At 42.3% G+C, this 19,334-nt stretch overlaps 1 protein-coding gene across 2 annotated transcripts in view; it reads left to right on the top strand.

Annotated features, from left to right (window-relative positions):
* Positions 1 to 14,452, top strand: part of eif2ak3 (eukaryotic translation initiation factor 2-alpha kinase 3) — a 29,402-nt gene extending 14,950 nt beyond the window's left edge. Inside the window, exons 3-17 of one of the 2 annotated variants that reach the window (XM_057341674.1) lie at positions 6,677 to 6,871; positions 7,261 to 7,391; positions 7,677 to 7,971; positions 8,066 to 8,231; positions 8,738 to 8,878; positions 8,961 to 9,083; positions 9,240 to 9,460; positions 9,620 to 9,732; positions 10,140 to 10,262; positions 10,389 to 10,538; positions 10,626 to 11,310; positions 11,399 to 11,572; positions 11,823 to 11,924; positions 12,044 to 12,106; positions 12,502 to 14,452. In XM_057341674.1, the coding sequence (XP_057197657.1) occupies positions 6,677 to 6,871; positions 7,261 to 7,391; positions 7,677 to 7,971; positions 8,066 to 8,231; positions 8,738 to 8,878; positions 8,961 to 9,083; positions 9,240 to 9,460; positions 9,620 to 9,732; positions 10,140 to 10,262; positions 10,389 to 10,538; positions 10,626 to 11,310; positions 11,399 to 11,572; positions 11,823 to 11,924; positions 12,044 to 12,106; positions 12,502 to 12,687 (2,868 nt within the window). In that variant the 3' untranslated portion in view covers positions 12,688 to 14,452. Of the gene's footprint in view, positions 1 to 6,676; positions 6,872 to 7,260; positions 7,392 to 7,676; positions 7,972 to 8,065; positions 8,232 to 8,737; positions 8,879 to 8,960; positions 9,084 to 9,239; positions 9,467 to 9,619; positions 9,733 to 10,139; positions 10,263 to 10,388; positions 10,539 to 10,625; positions 11,311 to 11,398; positions 11,573 to 11,822; positions 11,925 to 12,043; positions 12,107 to 12,501 lie in introns of both variants that reach the window. The other variant, XM_057341673.1, reaches the window with a different exon arrangement.
* Positions 14,453 to 19,334: the final 4,882 nt, after the last annotated feature.

Below are 19,334 nucleotides of genomic sequence, written 5' to 3'. Positions count from 1 at the left end.
AGCTTGTTGAGTTTAATTATTTCACCCATGACCAATATAAAATACATGGAAGTGTCTCCTTTAAATAAAACTCCTTTTAGCATGGGCAATAATAGTGTAAATGAAATTATTTGTGATGATGCGATCTATAATAAGCCTATTTTACACAGTATACTTTACACAGTTTGAAGTGATTCAGACAAGAAGATCATCAAAGTATACATTCAGAGCCTGTTTAATTTGGTTTGTGGTTGGGTAGTGAATAAGACGCAGGTTTTTGTGCTAAAGTAGTGCAACTGTTCAGTGAGTTTGCCCCAGAGTGAGTGTGTGTGGGAAGAGGCGGTGTTTGTTTGAACCTCTTTACCCCAGAAGAGAATGAGACATGGCCCAAAGGAAATTGGGTAAAACAAGCACACACACACACGCGCGCGCACACACACACACACAGATCACAGACTCTGTACTCACTGGGGACTGAAGACTAGCCTGGAGGAAGAGCATTTGGCAGCGATGCACTTATATGCATGTGCGCATGCACACTTGCACAAACACCCTGAGACACAAAGATTACCTGCAGTTAAAATAGATTTAATTGTGCAATCTTTTTTTATGTTTTTTTATATGTGCATTGTTATACATTTGTTTCAACCTTGCTTGCAGTATTGGGACATTTTTACAACTAATTACAATCTGTTGGTTATCATTTATGTTGTGTGGCTTTAGCATTGTGTGTGAGAGTGAAATGGTGAGAGTGGTTCCAACACTGAAGATGTACACAAACCCTGTAGTATGTAGGACACACAACCTTTCTTACTTTCCATATTTGTCTTGTGTATGTATAGCTTGTGTGTATGTATATGTAAGATGTTGTTGACCCCCTGTCTGGTTTGGCGGTAACATGAAATGCCTGACTGCTGTTGGTGCAGTCTTCCCATTGGACAGAGTCTTCATCTCCCCTCCCCTTTTACCTCTGGATGCCTAGCAACTAGCCATTCTGATTGGCTCAGGCTGTGCCTCACAATGCATTCTGCTCGGTGATTAGAGCAAGCTACACCCATCTGATTGGCCCTCGCCATGGCGCCGGTAGAGAGGAGTCTCCTATAGCATGCCATAGCACTAGGAGAGAGGCCAACAGTAAACAGCATTGTCTGCAGAAACACGCTGTCACAACACGCGAGGGGGAGGTGTGATGGAGGGAAAGAGAGATAAGAGGACTGATGAAGAGAGGAAAAGTGAGAAGGATTGGCTGAGTGTGGGGGGGATGCCACTGACAGCTTTGTGTGAGTCATGCTGAGAGGATTGAAGAATGAGGTAATGCCTTATGTGTGGGATGATGTCATCCATAAGAATGCTGACCCCCCCACACAAACACACACACATCATCTATTAATCTTTAGAGAGATCCGTTTGAATTGTTAATGCGCTTTAATCCAGCTGAATTTCTGCATACCATCTAATTCATGATGCTTTTCACTTCTTGTTTTGTTTAAATGCAGAAAAAACACCAAATTAAGTTCATAATTTTGTCTGATGTGCAGAATAAAAGTAGACACAATGTTGGGATGGTGTTCAATACAATACAATTCAATTCAATTCAATTTAAACATAAGTTTATAAAGTCAGATGACAATTGACAATTAAAGGGTATAGGTCACCCCAAAAAATGAACATTCTTCTTGTCATTTTAAACCTCTATGATTGTCCTTCTTCTGCAGAACACAAAAGAATATATTTTGAAACCATTGGTCCCCATTGAATTACACTGGTTTTATGTCCATACAATAGAAGTCAATGGGGACCAATTGTTTTTGGTTAGTTACCAACATTTTTCAAAATATCTTCTTTTGTGTTTTGCAAAAGAAAATCACACCGGTTTAAAATAACAACAGGGTGAGTAATTTTCTTTTTGTAGGTGAACTATTCCTTTAAAGGCAGTGAAAGGCAAATTAAAGGCACATTGCATTGTGTTGTCAAACAGACCTGGCTGGTTTTGACAGGCTTTGTGAACATGTTGACACTCTTAATTAGATTTTCAGATGTGTTTTTATTTTTGGTGCTGCTCATTTGCTTTCCATTCAGGTTTATGTAATTGATGTCAACTTGAGAGTGATACAGTACATCTCACTCGCTCATCGCAGAAATAACACACAAGCCGGATCAGTAGTTTCACTGCTACTATTTATTAGGTTAGACGATAAATGTTTTAGCTTGTTGTTGTTGTTGTTTTTGATAGCAGGTCATCTGTACTGTGTGTAGGGTGCTAACGTGATTTATTTTTGTACCAGGAGGAGTATGGAATGTTGATGTATTGTGTTTGTGTGTAGGAATACAAATGGGGAACAGAGAGGGGATTGCACCTAGCGTGATGTAATGGTATGTGTCAGACTCAGTGAGGTGATATCATCTGTGGGAGGTCATTGAGTACGGAGGGATATCCTGCCTACACACACACAAACGCACAAATACTCTTCTTAAGCACTCCACTCTCTCAAAACCCCCCTTCATCCCTAAAGACAGGGGCCAGACGGCCCTTGGCTAAACCTCTCAAATTGATTGTGTCAAACAGGATTTCAGAAGTCATTGCCCTCAGCTCAACTGAACACTTGATTTATGTCAGGGGGATCGGTGAGGGGATTCAGTTTGATATCATCGTGTTTATTTGCCCTTTCCTGTCCTTAACAGCGTCATCACAGCGCAGGTGACCAGATGTTTGTTGGTGATGCCAACTATGCCCTTGGTGCTTGCTCAAAGTATATCTGGGTTTACTTGGCATGATGTGCTCTGTAGAGCATCTTAAACAATGTAGGTAATAATGTAACTAGATGGAATATGACGGAATGTGAACCGATGGATTTAAGAAACAAGATGTAATGTTGGTGTGTGGAACAGGCTGAAATGTATAGTTCTTTCCATTTGAAAATGGATCATAGTACTCAAATCCCAATCATATACATTTAAGTATGGCATCAGTTTGAATTTCTCTGTCATTCTAGTGTGTCGCGACTTCTGCAGATCGTCTTTGATATTAAACCTGGCGTAGTCTGCCATGATTGAATCTAGGTGAATGTGATTAAGGTTGATATTGATGGTATGAATACAGTATGTATGAGTATTATACTATGCACATTTGTTTGTCTTTAGTTTTTTGGGAAAAATAAAACCAGATGGAGCCTCTCACCTCATAGGTAGCTTCTTTCTACTTGACTGCCTTCGACTCTAAGCTTGCTCCACCCACGCTTTATTGTTTATAACTTAAAGGGACAGTTCACTCAAAAATAAAATTATGTCATCATTTACTCAGAGAAAGATATTTGGAAGAATGCTTGTAACCAAACAGTTCTTGGCCACCATTGACTACCATAGTAGGAAAAATGACAATGGTAGTCAAAAATGCCTTAGTACTGTTTGCTTTCCTACATTCTTCAAAATATCTTCTTTTGGGTTCAACAAAACTAAGAAATGTTTCTTACTATGGTAGTTAATGGTAGTCAAGAACTGTTTGGTTCCAAGCATTCTTCCAGTTACCTTTTCTATGTTCATCAGAACAATTTGATACAACTTGAGGGTGAGTAAATGAAGACAAAATTTTCATTTTTGGGTGATGCAGAGGGAATCCAAAAATCCAGTCCTAACATTTACAGTATAATGTTGATGTCATGTAAAATATTTTCATGTAAAAATTATTCATTTGATGGATGAACTGATGAATAAATCCAAAGAGAGCTGGTCTAGTTTCTGTGAATATTAAAGTGCATAAAGATAGCTAAATAAATAATTTAATTAATATAATCTGCATGTTCAGCATGTCTCTACATGAGTAAATGAGCAGTGGGGTTTCGTTTACTACATACTGGATATCCAGAGCTACTCTGAGAGAAAATGTCATGAGCCTTTTATTCCGAAACAAAAAAACATTGAAACTAGAAGGTTCTCACTACAACCTGTCAAAATAAAAGCTTGATTTAACTTGAAGAAATGATGACAGAAATGTATTACTATTCTACAATAGAATACCTAGAATATTAATGACTGTTTGATACTGTATACTTTAAATCTGTGATTTTCCATGGTTATCCTACTGTGAAAATCTCCTACCATTACAACCTGACATCTGATTTAAGAGCTATAGAGGTGGGAAGAATTTTTAGTAAAGAGAAGAATTTGCATCATTTACTGCTAGAAATGAATTCAAGACTTTTATTACTACTACAGAAATCGGGGCTTTGATTTGACAAGTCATGCCCATCAGGTCACAAAGCATATATCAAAACAACAGCCTCTGGGGCATGTTCAATGGAATACTCGAGGAGCCATCAACACTAGATTTGCCATTGAAGTGCAAACACACCTTTGGCAAGCAAAATATCCCCAGGTCAAAGAGTGCACTTCAATACCGGGCGGCCTGCCAGGTCCTTTTCCCTTTCCTGACATCCAGCACATGATAAAATAGATTTGCGCCATGTGTCTGAAGCCGTTGGCTTTTTAACACGGCTTCACACGTGTTTTATTAACAGAGCCAACTGACTTGAGATCGAGGTGGAATGACACTCTTCATAAAACACCTTTTACTTTTACAAGTTGCGGTTAAGATGTTTTAAAAACTGGGGCTTCTTTCGAGCAAGTCATAAAACGTTGTTGTTAAAATGCCATGTCCTGGAAAGTTATGTTCTTCAAGAAACAAGGGAGACTCCATGGTTGAAGATTTTATGTAATAATAAATCAGTCATGCAATATTAAACATTGCTTAAGTATTAATATGTTTTGGTGCCTTGTGTAATTATTTGTTTGTGTATGTGTATTGGTTTGGATTGCTTGTGGGCCAAATTATATGAAATTCCTCAAGTATATGATAAAAGTTTTCAAAGCCAATTTAAAACATTTATACTTTTACTATAAAAAATGTGCCAAAGCATGCTTTACTTCAACTAACATGACTATTAAAACAAACGTGTGTGTAATATTAAAGGGATAGTTTTTGTTCAAACCTGTATGACTTTTTTTGCAAAAGAAGATATTTTGAAGAATGTTGGTAACCGATCAACATTGGTCCCCATTGACAAAACCAGTGAGACATTTCTCAAAATATCTTCTTTTGTGTCCTACATGAGATAATAAGTGACAACAGAATTTTTGTATTAGGGTGTAACTAGAAGTTAAAAATAAACTATAAAAGTATTAATATTTGCATTCTAATGTTCTATAAAATTGTGTTAAATTTATTAGACCCTCTAATTCAGTGGTTCTCAAACTTTTTCGTTGTAAGGCCCCCTTTGTGTAGAGTGCATCGCTTTGCGGCCCCCCAAATAAAGACTTATAATCTTAAATTTTACATTTTTATTTAAACAAAAACATATTCTGTTATACAATGCTGAAACATCAATTCTTTTGTCTGGTGGTGTTATTTTTCTGATGTTTGATTGCATAAAATCTATGATCAATTTCTATATTTCATAAAATGCCACAAAATCTGTGGCCCCCTGGATCCATCTCAGGGCCCCCCCAGGGGCCACGGCCCCCAGTTTGAGAACTACTGCTCTAATTCATCATTTGCTGATGTAGCTGTTCTTAATGGATAATGCGTTAAAAGGCATCTTGTGTAGCTGACGGTGTTGATTTTCAGATGCGCTGTGTTACAGCTAATGACATTAATGAAGTACTGGATATCGGCTATGAAAGAACATGTGGTCTCCTTTAATTGATTGGCTGTAATTGTTCATTGATTTAAGTTGTAACTGGGCTGAGGAGGATTGAGGTCTCACCCAGCAGCAGGAGATCCTGGAGAGCCAGAGATCAGACAAATAGATCACATGATGGATTAACTCAATGTTGCACAGTGATGAGTCATCAATGCAGCACACACACACACGCACGCACGCACGCACGCACGCACACACACACACACACGGGGTCTATATAAACCTCTTACCCTCAGTAACACTGCTTGAACACAAGCTCTTTTCCAACCCCAGCCACCCAGACATGACTGACACTAGACCTAATCTCTTCATTTCACAGCCAATCACAGCCGCTGTTTTCATTCTCCAGGTGCTTTCCTTCTCATAGCGTTCCACTATTGGTCCATACCAGGTGTCAAGGTTAGATTAAGAACAACAGGACGTTAGTGATCTCACCCCCCCTCTGTATTTTGAGGGGTGTATGTTTGAGCGGAGATGATTTTTTGGATTAGGGTCGGTTTATGTAATGGCCTTGTTTTCTCTTTGTAATCAAGCGCGTGTGTGTTTATTCTGAGAGCTTGTGACCATTTGTGCATGTTTATTCTGTTAGGACTTGCAGGATTGTGTAACTCTTCAGTCAACGGTACACCGACTGCCAAACGTTAATGACACACAGTGTGATAATGCCTAAACCAATAAAGACCTAACGCACGCTGAAAGCTGATTGGTCAAAGTCTCAATGATTCTGTCCCCTTGTCTCTATCCATCATTGTCTGCTCATCATACTGTAGCAACCCTGCTGCGGATGATCTGAAATGCGAAGTATTTTCAATGCTGAAATTTCTGCATAGCACTCCCTCATGTCGAAGCACATGTCACTTCAGCTGACTTTACTCTTCAAAGAGTTTTTTCTTTTCTGAGGTGAAAAACTGTCACATCAAAATCATGTAAGTGTTTGGGTTTCATTGATGTTCGCGTCAGGCACTGTTCGTGATATTCCCGTACTTGTTTCTGCTCCACAGATTTTTGGGAATAAGATGTTCATTCCGTCTTTGGATGGAGCGTTGTTCCAGTGGAACAGGGATCGGGAGAGTATGGAGGCTGTCCCCTTCAGCGTCGAGTCCCTGTTGGACTCTTCGTACCGCATCGGAGAGGATACTGTGCTGGTGGGCGGCAAGTCCCTCACCACATATGGCCTAGGAGCATATAGTGGCAAGGTAATGCGAACAAACCTTAAAGGAATTATTATAAATCTCTCACTTTTCAACGTCATGATGCTCCAATCTTGTTGACACTTTTTTTCTGTGGGATAGAAATGAGAAACTTTGATGTGCCACAATTGAAAACAATGATTTTACAATTTCTTATATGTATATTCGACTTGAGACCTGGAATGTAGCGCACAAATGGTATTGACTATTGTTGTTGATTTTTTATTTAGTAATTAATTCTTTATTTATAAGTTAGACAGCTGCTACAGTATCTTTGATTTTTTTTATAGAAATTAATGATTGATGTCTTCTTGTGGTAATCTTCAGACTCTTTTATCATATTATAGGGTTGGTTGTTGGTTCTAACCTCTCTCTCTATGTCGCTTTCTCTGTAGTTGAGGTATATTTGTTCGGCGGTGGGCTGTAGTCGGTGGGGGGATGAGGAAGGGGAGCCAGAGGACGTTCTGCTACTCCAGAGAACACAGAAAACTGTCAGAGCAGTGAGACCCCGCAACGGCTTTGAGAAGTAAGAAATACCTGCAGGCTCTGACTTCACACATGCTCTGTTGAGCTCTTCATGTGACCTTGTGTTTGATCTTAAAACCTGAAACACAGGTAGATTAGATGCAGTGCATGCTGGGTTTTATCAACATTTTACAGCATGGCTGCACCGTATTAAGAACAATGGTGGAGTAGAAGCTGTTGCTTTTTTAGCAATTCAAGTGCATTTCACATTCAGAAAGTGGAATTTAAGTTAACAGTGCAGAGCCTTGAAAAGATGCCAAGTGTTTTCTTTTTCTCTGTCTGTTAGATGGAACTTCAGTGTGGGAAACTTTGAGCTGAAATTCGTCCCTGAGATTCAGTCCAACCTCAACTTCCTGGAGGGGGAGGCGACTAACGGGGAGACATGGCACGAGGTCCGACATCAAGCACAACGCGTGATCCAGGAGGAGAGCGACGCACAAACCAAAAATCATGCTAAAACGCATTCAAACTCGCACGCTCAGGTAGAAGGTTTAGATCTGGTCATCAAAGTCTCTGTGCCAGATTGGAAAGTCATGGCCTTCAGCACCAAACCAGAAGGACAACTGATCTGGGAACATCAGGTAACACAATCTGTTATTAATTGAGTTGAGCTCAAACTTTGGATTAATAAATGCATACTGATTAGCTCATTATATCTCTCTCTTTTGTGTGAAGTTTTGCACACCCATTGCCTCTGCATGGCTGGTGGGGGGTGGCAAGGTGACGCCCATCAGTCTTTTTGATGACACGACCTACACCGCCAACTCTGATACTGAGACTCAGGATGACGATGACATCATGGAGGAGGCTCGGGGGGCCACGGAGTCCAGCGTTTACCTGGGTAACATGCTCTTGAAAGTTTGTATTGTATTAGGGCTGTGGAAAAATGGAATTACGTATCTGGATTGATCCACAAAGAGTGCTTTATTTTGTAATAAAAGATAAAAAATGCATTCTTATGCAAAAACGGCACAGACTGGTTGACAGATTGAAAGAAAAATTTAAATCTCTTCAAGTTCCTTTTTATGTGGTTCTTTTAGACATGACTGCACAGAATTGTTTCTGATTATAGATTGTTGTTTTCTTTATTTGTGAGCTGGCTTTTATGCAGAATTTGGCAACGAGCCACCTTAATTTGATTAATTTCGCCCTTGTGCTGATGCTGAAAAAATGAGTTGCGTCAAGAATTGTTTTGGAATAGGATCATTACTCTGCAAATTAAAAAAGATTAACTTTCCTGTTTTGCATGCATGAACATGTATGGCAAAGATGGAGGGATGGATAACGTGCTCTAAAATATATTTTCTCTCGCTCTCTCTCTCTCTCTCTCTTCCTCTATCAAAAAAGGGATGTTTCAGGGTCAGTTATACCTTCAGTCTTCTGTGAGAAACTCCGAGAAGTTTCCATCAAAACCCAAAGCTCTTAACGGACGCGGGAGCAACACGGATATGATACCACCGCCTACCGTCAAATGGAAACCCCTCATCCGTAAGCACACTCACTACTTGCCATTAACGCAAAAGTGTGTAGTCATGCCTGTGTGATGTTTTTTTTAACATTTTTTTCCTAGACTCTCCCTCTCGTACTCCAGTCCTGGTGGGCTCTGAGGAGTTTGATAAGTGTCTGAATAATGATAAATTCTCTCATGAGGAATACAGCAATGGAGCACTGTCTATACTGCAGTACCCGTATGGTAAGAACGGCAAACATTCTTTTGCATTCAGATCGTGTGATTGCATCATTTAACACCAGTGGCTAGGATTGCGTTTAATCAACCATAAAGCGTGAAACTTTGACATGCGGTGTGGTCTGAGAGCAAACTCATCGCCCTCTGTTTTTCTCAACGTAGATAACGGATACTACTTTCCATATAGTCCACGTTACCGCAGTCGGCGTGATGAGACGGCAATAAGTGTTTTGCTAAAGAAGGATGGCGAGAACTCTCAAATGAGAAGAAAAGACCCTGTGCTGCTCCTGCCGTGGTGGAAAGAGATTCTGGGTACCATCATCTTCTGCATCGCTGCCACCACCTACATCGTCCGCAAGTTCTTCCATCCACCCACAGCATACGTACGGGTAAACAAACAAACAAAGTCTTGAAAGTGTACACAAACACATGCAGTCAGAGACACTAAAACACTGATAATGATCTTGTGTTGATTATTACATCAGATGAACGTTACTGTAAGGTCATTGAGGTTGAAATAAAACTGTACTTCTTCTGTGCAGCAGCGGAAGGAGTCTGAGACACAGTGTCAGACTGACAGCAAGTTTGAATTGGACGGAAAAGAGCCTGAAGAAGTTGTCATCACCGAGACGCGTCCTAGTGAATACGTCTCAAGGTAATTGAGCATCAAATAATGATTTCGGGAAGTTTTAAAGTGTAGTCGTGTTAAGTTGGAAAGTCCAGCCCCATTTCTTTAAATAGATTTGCAGTTGTGGTACATTAAACACTTGCAGTTGCTGAATGTGGAATGCACAGATGGCATCGTGATCACATTCATTGCTTTGTGACATTTCAATACTCAAAAGTTACATGCATAGCTATTGTGACTCAAATGCTTTTAAGTTTTTGTTATCAAATGAAAATGATAATAGTTTATTTATATGTATCTTCGAGTGGATCTAATTCAACTCCGTCTGCTTATCTGCACACTCTTGCAAGTAGCGGGACAATTTTCAGATTCATTAAGATCACACAGATCAAAGGAATCCTCACAACTGTGGTTTGTTTGTTTGTGTTTATCAGATACCTGACAGACTTCGAGCCCGTTCAGTGTTTGGGTCGTGGTGGATTTGGTGTTGTGTTTGAGGCACGCAACAAAGTGGACGACTGCAACTATGCCATCAAGAGGATCCGCCTTCCCAACAGGTAACCGTCCAATCACAATATTACGTCTCCATCCAGATCGTGTGGTGTGATGCCAGTGATGCCACGTTTGCCAAATCCCACCGGGCTCGTACATGAGTATCTGTATGTCTGTGTTTGCGATTGTAGGGAGTTGGCTCGTGAGAAGGTCATGAGAGAAGTGAAGGCGCTCGCTAAGCTGGAACACCCAGGCATCATCCGTTACTTTAACGCTTGGCAGGAGAGTCCGCCTCAGGGCTGGCAGGAGGACATGGATAAACGCTGGCTTAAAGATGCCAGGTGCGAACAATGATCTTGCATGTAAACGTGGGGACTGGGTTGAGAAGGCTTACAAGTTCTTAAATATTTATTTATGTTTTAATTCAGTACTGCTGACTGGCTGCTGAGCTCTCCCGAACACATGGAAGCATTCTCAGTCAAAGTTCCTGTGGCCACTCCCTCTCCGGTGGACTCCTCGTGCATGTGTGCGGCTGGCGGGGATACGAGCGTGTGCGCAGGGGATCAGGTGTGCGTGGACGGTCTGCTGCCGGACAGTATGATGTCAGAACGAGACAGCCAGGCCGATCCAGATGCTGTCCTGGAGGTCTCCAATTCCCCCCACTCCTTCGAGCTCTGCCCTCCCCGTACGGTCGCTCACGGCGACTGCACTTCATCCTCCTTCGATATCGTCTTTGAAGACTCAGGCTGTGAACACCAGGACAATGACAGCGACCTCAGCGGAAGTACACCTGTGCCACCTGCGTGCCCCTCACGATCTGGCTCCAAACCCCAGTGTTCATCTACAGGGCCACCCTCTTCCTCGCCTCCACGGCCCACCTCTCTGAACCTGGCTCCCAGCACCCCCTGCTCTGCCGTACGACCACCGCTCACACCTAAAGTCTACCTGTACATCCAGATGCAGCTGTGCAGGAAGGAGAACCTGAAAGACTGGATGGCACAGAGGTGTCTGCCCGAGCAGAGGGAGCACATGCAGTGTCTGGATATCTTCCTGCAGATTGCAGAGGCTGTGGATTTCTTGCATAGCAAGGGACTTATGCACAGGGATCTCAAGGTAGAACATGCAACAGACACCCAACGTGAAATGATTGCAGTGAGAGGAGTTTTTTAAACCATGTTTTTACTTTGTGTTTCTCGCTCAGCCGTCTAATATCTTCTTCACCATGGATGACGTGGTGAAGGTGGGAGACTTCGGGCTGGTCACTTACATGGATCAGGAGGAAGATGATGAGGATTTGAGCACCCTCACACCGATGCCAGTCTACGCCCGGCACACCGGCCAAGTGGGCACTAAGCTCTACATGAGCCCTGAGCAGGTCAGATTTATTCATTCGCTGCACAAACGGTAGCAACTAACTTGCTTAAATCCAATCAAAACTCCTTAGCAAACACATGGCATCCCCCTAGCAACCAATCACAACACCCTAGCAACCAATGTGATGCTAACTACATGCTAGCAACCACATTGCAAAAACCTCAATGATGTCGATGAGTGTTTTTATGGGCGAGGAAATGTAGAAACTTCCTTTCCTAACATCTCCGTCCTCTTTCTTTCTGTCTCTGCAGCTGTCTGGGAATTCTTACTCTCACAAGGTGGACATTTATTCGCTCGGCTTGATTCTCTTCGAGCTGCTCTATCCATTCCGCACACAGATGGAGAGAGTCAGGGTAAGATCACGCACGCAAACAAACACTCATGTCTATGCAAACATATTCATATTCAGCCGTGTACTGCATATTTTTATGTTGTACAGATTGAATAACATCTCAATGTTTTTCTCTCTCAGACACTCACAGAAGTCAGAGCTCTACAGTTTCCTGTTGCTTTCTGTAGGGCTAATGTCCACGAAGTAAGTTTGTTTGTGTTTGTATGCCTGTACTTTCAATGAAGGATGTAGTGGGGGTATGTACAAGTGGGAAATCTAAAAAAAGAGAAACACTTTAGTGCCCCCTTCAGGTGCAATGTTAGAATGACAATGCAAACTTACGGTAAAAGGCCATGCTTTTTACAACCAATTGTACTTATGTAACGTGATAACGTGTATTTTCAGTAAAACAGTATTTACCAACTCAGGAACATGCATTTAGAAAGTAAATAGGATGAATTTGGTTTTCACGTTGACACTCAGTTTCCAGCCTAATCTTTGTCCTTCCTTTTTAATATCTTTCAACTTTTATTGACTTAGTATTGTATTATTGTGTATCATTGTACACACTGATAGCATTGTATTTGTTTGCATCGCAGGCTCAGATGATACGCTGTATGCTCTCCCGAATACCCGCAGAGCGTCCCGAAGCCTCAGAAATCACAGAGGCCCCTCTGTTCCAGGAGCTGGAGGTGCCTTGCAGAATCCGACAACGTACTCGAACATACAGCGCGTCATCTGCAGGGCGACCTACACGACAGATATCCTCATCAAACTCAAACTAGAACTCCCACTTAAAGACACGTACTGTGCCTCACCTGCGGGACGACAAACTCAACCTGTCACCACCTCTCAGCACACACATCATTCAGACATCTTTTTACTAACTGTTATTTCCATAGCTGAAGCTCACCAGACTAACGGATCATTCCACTAACTTCTAAAACTGCTACACTGCGTCTCATTCTCAACTGGCCTATCGAGGCTGTTTTCCAGCTTACTTCAATTTTTGCACTTCTTTGAAGTCATTGTTGACCAATCCCATGATTCCCAGCTCTGTTACCAGAAGAATCATTCTTGCACATTAACCGTTGCTGTAAGAGGAGAGTTGATGATCTGCCTTTGGATGCCGTTTACTCTGCATGTCTTAAACAGGAAGTCGTGCAATGCGGGCGTTCCCGTCTGAACAGAAAGTGTACAAGTTATTTTCCTCCTCTAATGTATATAGGTTTAAATACGAATCAAGCAAGAGAGACTTTGTAAGCTTTAAAGGTGCTCCTTTAAGACTGAACGCACAAGTTACGAGGCATTAGAGCCACTCGCTGTTTACGGGTAAACAGTTGGTGGTGAAGGTGTGCTGTAATTGATGAGAAATGAGACAGAAATGTTCAAACTGCCTTTAAGCTGGAGACACGAATGACATGTTTTTGAATACGGTCAGTATGAAGCTTCTGCGCTGTCAGGTTGAGAATTGAAGAGCGAATTGAAACCAAGAAAACGTTCTGTAAAATATTTCCCTCATTAGCACCCAAATGTAGTTTACAGTATCTCTGATTGTTTTGAAATGAATTTTCACAGTCTGAAGAAGAAAAGCTTTGACTAGTCACATGATTTGAAAGGATACAGCCAGAGCAATCCCTTCGACCAAATATTCAACATAGCACCCTTAATTGTAACATATCAGGTAATGTTTTTTCTTATCAATTTTGATTAGAAGGACCGATGTCATTTTCTTTTGTACATGATGACATTTTATGTATATTAACTGCTTTTTACACGACTTTTTTCGATTTCTATGGACTTTTTTTCCTAAGAATGATCAAAGGTGAGAGAGAATGGATAATCTACGGTTAAATCTTAACTGATCTTTATGGTGATGTGATCGGTAAGGTCTCATCTGTGCTAAACTCTGTCTGATCTATAGACGTGTTTGAAGAGCACCTTCAGGAGCAGCTTCTGTATGTATGTGAATACTGGTGTGTTTTCTGGACAGGCCATTATGCTGCAGAACGGACATGAGATTATGACCTCTGACCCTTAAACACGATATCAACCAATTTGAGGATGCTGTGACCTGTAATCCACATTGGGGACTCTTTGTGAACCCTCTAACCTGTAGCAAAGCCCTTCCAACACATTTTTTTTTCTGTCTAATGAACATCAGTTCTGTCACAAATGGCATCCTTGTGTTTAGGTTCATTTTAGTGACTGCTGTTTTTGATCATGTCCAGCTTGTGTCATTACGGTGAATGTAGTGTTTAGTTAGTTTAGTTCTGACACAATTCAGTTTCCGACACGTTCATTGGCTGCTGTCTTTTTTGTTTTCCCTGTGAGTGCTGAAATGCCAGTTTCATGTTCCTTCAGCCCAGCCATGTCTCCAGCCGTCTATGTAAATATGTTTATTTGTTTTTATTTATGTTCACTGCTTAAATCAATCCATTGGATTGGTTGAGTTATAAATAAGGTATATGAATGCACTTCATCCAGTGGAGTGCGTTGAAATATTGAGACTTCTTACAAGTCAGAATTTAATAAACATTCTATGATGTTTGTAAGGGTGTTTTGTGTTTTTTATTTGTGGATTTTGTATTTGAAAAATTGGTTTTAGATATTTTAATCTTGTAAATTGTAGTGAATGTTAAAATATTATGGGAAAGGGAAACTGATTTTTCTTGGAAAATTTAAGTATTGTTCACTTCTGAATACTGAGTCTGAATACTCACCAGCAAAAACTATTCAGTGTGTCACTATAAATGTACTTCTTAACTCAAACAAAACGAATGGAAGTGTACCATTTTGGCTTTAATGTCTTTCTAGGTAATGGAGTTTTGAACAGTTGTCTATTTATGGCCTCATTATTTGGGCTACTACATGAAATAGTTTACTTTAAATACGTCACTGCAGGTCTTTAAAGGGGTAGTTCAGCCAAAAATGAAAATACTGTCATGAATTATTCATACTCTTTGGTTGAACACAGAAAGATTTTTGGACGAATGCTTGTAACCAAACAGTTCTTGGACCCCATTGACTAGTACTACCATAGTAGGAAAAATGACAATGGTAGTCAAAAGTGCCCCAGAACTGTTTGCTGTCCTACATTCTTTAAAATATCTTCTTTTGTGTTCAACAGAACAAATTATTGTATTGTAGTCAATGGGGTCCAAGAACTGTTTGGTTACAAGTAGTCTTCCAAATATATGTCTCTGTGTTCATCAACGCTAAGACATTTATACAGATTTGGAACAACTCGAAGCTGAATTGGTGACAGAATTTTTATTTTTGGGTGAACTATCCATTTAATAGTGAAGGCAAAAGTGATTAAAAATGTATGCATACATGTTTTCCTAAGAAACATAACCTAAAATTAAATGTTAACAAACTACCCATTTAAATGTATCAACAGTTGTAACGTTTATCATAATCTTGCAAAACACGTTTAATGGTTAAATATCACAAACCTCCACAGGGGTTCGCTGTTGAGCTACAGTTAGAATACAAGAGTAAATGAACCAAATACTGTACCGTCAATTCAGAATCAGAAGTTGTGGCTCCACGACACAAAGATGTAACCAGAATACTTGTTAAAACAGAACAGGAACATTATTATAATACATAATGTGCAATTTTCGTGTAATACGACAAGAAAACGCTATGACAAAAACACGAACTTTGTTTACATAAATGCATACGATGTTTATTGTTTTCACGAGTTCGCACTCACATTTAATTAGATGTGAAAACAAATACATATTTGGCGTGCTGTCCGAGAGGAGGCCTCCGGATCCGGCATTAGGCCGAACCCGGAACAATCCCCCCCGTAGCGTTCTAGCGTTCTCACGTCTAGCCAACTCCTCCCTCCACTGTACAGTAGTGCTTTTATTGTGGAAGCAAATATTAAAGGGTGAAATTAAAATATTAACTGAAGAGATAAAGTGGGTGTTTGATGAATACACAGTATAGATGTGTCCTGTGCAGGTTGAACACATGTCCCAATAACTGCTCTGATCGTGGTGAGTGTCGTGTGGGGAACTCCAGCGAGACGGTTCAGTGTGTGTGTGAGGACGGATGGAAGGGGGAGGCGTGTGATGTGCCCTACTGCCCGTCAAACTGTGGCTACCCGCTGCGAGGACAGTGTCAAAACAGCACCAAACGCTGCCAGTGCAATCCAGGATGGCAAGGTAGGTTGTGAGTTTAGGGGCAGGACTGCAGGGGATGAAAATTGATATTAAAAAACCATAAGGGATATTTAACTTTAGGCCTGCCAGATATTGAAGAAAAATGTGTGATATCTTGCTAAGTGTGTTAAATGTAAAATAAATTAAAAGTGCACTTGAATAGAGGACGGAGGCTACAAATCTTTCAGTGCTAATAAATATGGGCTGGCCAGTGGCCTGTACCGATATGACGTGGACAAAAGAATGTGGTGCGTTGAATATCTGCATCATTTCATGTCTCTCGTGCTGATGATGTCACTGATGTATGTTTAGGTCGATTCAGAAGGACTGCGGGTTTTTCCGGTACCTCCACACAGCAGTGATCTCTGCAGAAAACATGCTGGTGGAAACACACACAACGACACGTCAATAAGCCATGGAGCCAAGTGCTTCACATCTGACTTCATAGCATATAACCTGGGTAAATACCCAACATCCCTTTCACCTAAATATCCAAGCAGCATATATTCATACATATTTTGTGTAGCTAGTTGTTGTATTAGGTTTTAGAATCAATGTGTGCTCATGAGCAGAGATGGCAGCAAGCAGGTTGAGTACTGCTGGGGAAGGTCATGCACCAACCAAGCAACTCCTACTGAGATGAATGTGTATTGTAACAAATTGTTCTCTTTCTAACACTCGTTCGGTATCTCACTATGGGAACACCTCTGGCGTGACCGATTGCGGAAGCACCAATGACACCACGTCTGCCAGTCATGGCAGACCAATCGCAGCAGCGATGAGGGAGTCCTGCCTCCCTGCATATAAGCCGGCGCTGCCTGCCGTTACGTCATTCTCGCTCTGTTCCCCGTGGAAGATTTTCGGAAGCTGTCCTAAGCAGATTTCTCGATTTACTGCTCAACCTTTCACAGACGGAGCCGCAAGGTAATGTCCCGAATGCAATATAATTCTTCGTTTGTTGAGGGACTTCTCTCCTTAGAAGAAGATGACTGACGCGTTAAGGCGAGTTTTCTGCTCTAAGTTTCCGACGTTTTCTCAAGTTTTTGGAGCGCTCACCACGCACCGAAATACGAGAAAACTTGCTACTTGGCACAGCTCCGTCGAGTTATCACGTTGTGTAGGCTTATCGTACGAAGAGAGTGCAAGATTCATCATGGCTTCGGCGAAAGAGCCGGAGAGCTCCTGGGATAAACATCCTACACAACCCTGCACCTGGATTCTCACAACTTTGCATCTCCTGTTTGGGCACTAACCATGCTCAGGCAGCCATATCCAACCCCGAGGGCTGTCCGCACTGCGCTGGGTTCTCGACTAAAACCTGAGAAAGGAGACTGCAAGTGGCGGTCGCAGGGAAATAGGACCCATGCCTCTGCTCAACCCAGAGAAGAGCAGATGGAATGTCCGCAGACTACTAGCTCATGGGGGGACATGATGGAGAGTGTTTCACCCGTCCTTCCCCTGCTGTTCGATACACTGGCGGGAGAGGAAGACGATGAAGTCCTCAAAGATTAGGACGACGATGATGAAGACGCCATTCTTCCCCCGATTCAGTCCTGTCCGCAGAGCACACAGGATGAGAGCTCACCCTACCCTGTTCAATTAGACCCAGATCTTATCGAAGTATGTACGAGGGCTGCGGCGAGATTGTCCATTGAGTGGCCAACCCAGCCGGCTGGAAAGGGGGCTGAAAGGGATTTATACAACGGGAAAAGACTTCCGTCACATCTCCCACCAGCGAGGCAGTTTATTCTAGCCTTCCCAGCTTGTGTGGTTGAAATGAAGAGGTTCTGGCACAGACCTTTTTCCCATCGAGTTCCTGTCAAGGGCTTCTCGAGGCTGGACGTTCAGGGTATGGAGGATTTAGGAATGGCGGATTCTCCCCCGGTGGAAACATCGGTGGCGAACTACTTTCACCCGAGCCGCAAGGCAGCTTTCTCTTCAGCGGTTACCTCGCTGCCAGAGAAAACAGAGCGCTTTACAGCCTCTATTTTTCAAAAGATATGCAAATCTTCAGCCTTAGCCGTCCACACTCTGAACACGACGTCCCTCCTCAAGGCATACCAAGCAGAGTTACTCGAGGAGATGGGTCGTCAGCTGGACTCCGGATCTCCAAACCCGGTGCTCTGGGAGGAGATATGTGTGATCGCCAATTTAAACCTGCGCATGTCCCGCGGAGCCGTTCAAAGTTGCGAACGAAGCATGGGCTTGGCAGTCGCAGGGGAGAGATTTCTCTGGCTAAGTTTGTCTGGACTCTCTGACAAGGAGAAGTTGGAGTTTTTGGATGCCCCCATTGATCCAAAGGTGATGTTCGGCGCGACCGTGGCCGCGATTTGCCAGCAATGTGATCTGTGGAAAATAGAGGGAGAGGCATTCGAGGCCTGCCTTCCTAGAAAGCTGATGGCTCGGACTTACCAATCGAGCTGTCCAAACTTCAGACCCTCGGGGAGAGGGGGACATGCGGACTATCAGCCTTCCCGTCCTGCCCCACCACCTCAGCAGCCAGGGAACTCACCCCCGGTGCCTAAGCTCGGTTTGGAAAGACTTAACAATCTAATGCGGCCACGTCGACCTGAGACATCAGTTTGGCACCAGGAAGGGTTTGTGGACAGCACTGTCCCATCCATTCTAAACGATTCCTCTCTCCCTCCCGGTGGGAAAAGGAGAAGGAACATAAGTGTGAAATGTGTTCATGTGGACAGTTCAGAATTCAGTGTTTGCGAGAATATGATAAAAGTTCTCCATATGTCGCCCAGAGAGTTGTCTTCACCTACGAGGTTTGTTCTGAGGGTGGAAAGACAACATTTCACAAGCAGCACATCAAAAATAATGTTTAATCTGGTACATCCAGGCCAAGGGCGCAGAGTGTGACAAAAGAAAAAAAATCACGAAAGAGAATCACAAATAAAGATCGCCCCTGCAGTGGGGCTGCATCTCCCTCCTTCGCCACTAGAGGGTTCTCCAACACCGCTAGTGAGCGAAGTCAGGAAAGGCCCGCCCGTTGCTCAGATGGAGAACTGGCGCGCATGCGCTGTTCATCCTTAGGTTTTAATCACTATAGACTGAGGTTACAGACTTCAATTCACTGTAAAGCCCCCTGTGTGCAATGGAGTGGTAATGTCAGTGGCCCAGGGAGATTCAGCTCGAGTTTTAGAGGAGGACATATCTTTCTTAATGACAAAAGGAGTGATACAAGTGATTCCAACAGAAGAGAGTCGTCTTTTATTCCTGTAATTTTGTGATCCCCAAAAGTGGAGGTC

The sequence above is a fragment of the Triplophysa rosa genome, linkage group LG9 (genome assembly GCF_024868665.1).
Source record: "Triplophysa rosa linkage group LG9, Trosa_1v2, whole genome shotgun sequence".
NCBI classification, from domain to species: Eukaryota; Metazoa; Chordata; class Actinopteri; order Cypriniformes; family Nemacheilidae; genus Triplophysa; species Triplophysa rosa.
This window is presented reverse-complemented; position numbering and strand designations above follow the sequence as displayed.